We start from the raw sequence: 3,526 nt of genomic DNA on the forward strand, positions 1-3,526 counted from the left end.
ATGCAGAAAGACAGTGACAAAAAGAATCCAGCAGCTTTATGACAATGAAAAGGAAGATAAAGAGAATTTATTGGAGAAAGCCGAATGTGTTGCCCTGACTGGGGATCACTGGACCTCGGTAAGCAATTCAAATTACCTCTGTGTGACGGCACACTTTATTGACATCTTCTCACTGTTCTCAGGTCAAATATTTATATGTGATTAAAAATGCGATTAATTTCGATTAATTAATTAGAAAACCTCTAATTAATTAGATTAATTTTTTTAATCGAGTCCCGGCCCTAATTTAAATTAATAAAATACAAAAATATACATGTTGACAGTGAACAATAATTACAAAAAGAAAACTCAAAACAACATACATTTTACAAAATGATGTAAATGGACATGTGAAATTGTCAAAAGGTTTAAACAGGAAGTAACAAAGCTGGTGGACAGGAAGCTACATCACATCCAATCATCTGATTGGATGTGATGTAGCTTCCTGTCGTACCTAGTTCCTTTCGGAAACATGTATGAATGTCCCCATACAGCAGGTCTCAGGCTGTCCCTTTCCAGCATAGCTCCATGTCTCTAGGGCCAGACAAGGAGAGAGCTTTTCTAAACACGGATTGGTTGAGGGGATTTTCGGGGGTTTACCAAAGACTGATATTATAGCTTTAGTTTGTTCTTGTTGTCATTACGTTGTTGAATCATAGGGAGAACACCAAGAATACAGAGTGTTGGGCATTCTGGAAGAGTGGCTGAGTCTATTTATGATAATGTGGCCAGAACATCAACCCAAAACACTTTGATATCTGGCCAGCAGTGGAACGGTGTTCCCTGATCATTATTACATGTTGCACATTAATCTGGACTATTTGCATCAAAATGGTATGCTGACGTTTACTGAATCACAGATTTCTATAATAATCAGAAGTGTAAAGTAACTTCATTAATTTACTCAAGTACCGTATTTAAGTACAGTTCTAAGATACTAGTACTTTCTTGAGTATCTCAATTTTTCCACCCCATGGAGGGGCTACTTTTTTCTCCACTACATGTATTTAATCCCTTTAGTTACTTTACAGATGTGGATGAATGATGTGAAATATAATCAAGTGTTGAATCAGACTTTAGTTCCACCTGGAGTAAATCCACAAGCTACCCTGCAGTATACAAAGTCATTCAGACTAGCTGCACCTTTACCAGCTTTGAGAAAACTTTCATGATCAATCATTATAAAACATATCATATCTATTATTCTGAAATGGACCAATCTGCACAATGAATACTTTTACTGTCGCTACTTTCACAATATTTTGATGATAATACTTTTCTACTTTTACTTGAGGAACATTTTGAATGCAGGACTTTTACTGTAACAGAGTATTCCTACACTCTGGTACTTCTACTTTTACTCAAGTATAACATCTGAGTACTCCTCCCACCTCTGATTATAATTCTAAGACTAAACACCACATGTATTGACGTGTCAGTGTGGGCCCACCTTTCCCCCTCTGCTCAGTGAAAGAGGAGGCAGTGACACGGAGCTCTCTGTCTCCAGGTGTCCGGTTCCTGGCTGTGACAGTCTGGGCCACATCAGTGGGAAGTACGCCACCCACCGCAGTGCCTACGGCTGTCCGCTGGCCGCGCGCCGGCAGAAGGAGGGTCTTCTTAACGGCACTCCCTTCTCCTGGAAGGCCTTCAAGACGGAGGGCCCGACCTGCCCGACGCCAGGCTGCGATGGCTCGGGCCACGCCAACGGCAGCTTCCTGACGCACCGCAGGTACCCCGCCATCTGAGAGTTCACAGTGTCATCTCAAAGTGCAATCATTTAAAACTGTTGCAGGTATTTCTCACACTCATCAACCTGACCTTTCTTACCTACTCTAGAGAAGTTGTAAAAGTATGCGTCAGTAAATCCCTTTTTTTCTCTCTATTCAATTGACTGAGCGAAGACCAGCGTCGGGAAATGCGCATGCTCTATTTACCTAACCCGAGATAATCCCGATACTTCAGTTCTCGAGAGCCAGGTCATCTTCATGCGCCTCTGAGAAACTCTCAGGTGACAAACTGAGTATCAGAGTAACTATATGTGATTTCTGCACTAGCCTCAGTAAAGGGCGCTTAAAAACATGATGGCCAAAAACAAGCACTGATACAATTATCTTCTCTACTAACGTCTGTGCCAATTGTGTCAAGTGAGAAGTGAGCTCCTTAAGACGCTCAAAACTCGATAAAGAGCAGAACATAGAATCTCTATGAAAACACCACAGGCTCTTTGGTGCACGGGGGCCCTAGAAACAGGTTTACTGCGGCTTCTTCTATATCCCTACAAATAATGAGTCCTTCATGAGCCTAATGTTCATAATGTCACTGTTCTTGGTCCTGATCAGATGCTCCTCTCAGTCTGTCAGGTTGTCCCAGAGCGTCGGCCAACAAGAAGAGAGCCAAGTTACCCGGAGACGAGTACATCACCGCCAAGTTCAGAGCCAGCGATGGTAAGAGACTTTTCTTGTGTCCCAAAATGCTATCATTACTACCAATATTTATAGATGTGCCACTACAAGTTGTGCACTGCACATATTAGTGATAATAGAGATGTGTGGCTGCCAGAGGAAGGTCTGGCAGGTGAATTCCTGTTTGCTGACTGTGTGTTGTGTTCTCAGTTCTGGACAACGATGAGGACATCAAGCAGCTCAACAAGGAGATCAACGAGCTGAGCGATTCCAACGGTGAGATGGAGGCCGACATGATGAACCTGCACACTCAGGTGAGGCCCAGCTGTCTGCAGGAGAAGGCTGCAGGGTGCCGCTGGACATGGTGAAGCTGTCACTCACTGCAGCTTCTTCAGTGGACTTACCTGAAAAATACCCTGCAGCCACAAACGTTTTCCTACATTACTATTATTATTATCATTTACATTTCCGGTTTTATTGTCAGGCTCTCTTCTTCAGGTTGTGTATGTGTCTGTGTTTCAGATCTCTTCAATGGAAAACAACCTAAAGAGCATGGAGGAGGAGAACAAACATATCGAGGAGAGGAACGAGGCCTTGTTCCTGGAGCTGTCCGGCCTGAGTCAGGCCCTGATCCGCAGCCTGGCCAACATCCGCCTGCCCGCCATGGTGAGCATCTGCACAATGACACGTTAGAAGAAACCTATCCACTGTTTGGCTCTGCAGGACCTTACTGCAGGAGGCATTTGGTCAATGTTTTTAAATACATTGATATTACCAATTTCTTTGAGATTTTACAATGCAACATTAGAACGAAAAAGTAAAATACTTCTTGCAAGGTCTTATTATCTTTCTGAATTTTGTCAAATGTATTTGACAATCAAGTCCAAAAAAGAATCACAGCCCTAAGAAGGATATTTTTCATCCATTTAACAGGAGAGGAAATCAGTGAACCCTGGACCTAGCATGTGTGTTGACAGGGTCTACGGCATATCAAATATTAGTTTACTCTCAGTAAATGTCGAGTCATACTAAGTAAGCTTAGAAAGAATGGCATCCAAGCACAGTTCTGAGTGGCAGTTCTCACT

At 42.6% G+C, this 3,526-nt stretch overlaps 1 protein-coding gene across 1 annotated transcript; it reads left to right on the forward strand.

Annotated features, from left to right (window-relative positions):
* Positions 1 to 1,478: 1,478 nt before the first annotated feature.
* On the forward strand, positions 1,479 to 3,107 carry LOC104956603 (myelin transcription factor 1-like; the record flags this gene model as incomplete). The annotated part of the gene is made up of 4 exons (XM_010784119.1): positions 1,479 to 1,768; positions 2,392 to 2,483; positions 2,652 to 2,755; positions 2,964 to 3,107. Coding segments are annotated over 4 exons (630 nt in total), but the record flags the coding sequence as incomplete, so codon positions are not given.
* Positions 3,108 to 3,526: the final 419 nt, after the last annotated feature.

Source organism: Notothenia coriiceps, unplaced genomic scaffold (assembly GCF_000735185.1).
Source record: "Notothenia coriiceps isolate Sejong01 unplaced genomic scaffold, NC01 NC01_scaffold00026109, whole genome shotgun sequence".
Classification (NCBI taxonomy): domain Eukaryota; kingdom Metazoa; phylum Chordata; class Actinopteri; order Perciformes; family Nototheniidae; genus Notothenia; species Notothenia coriiceps.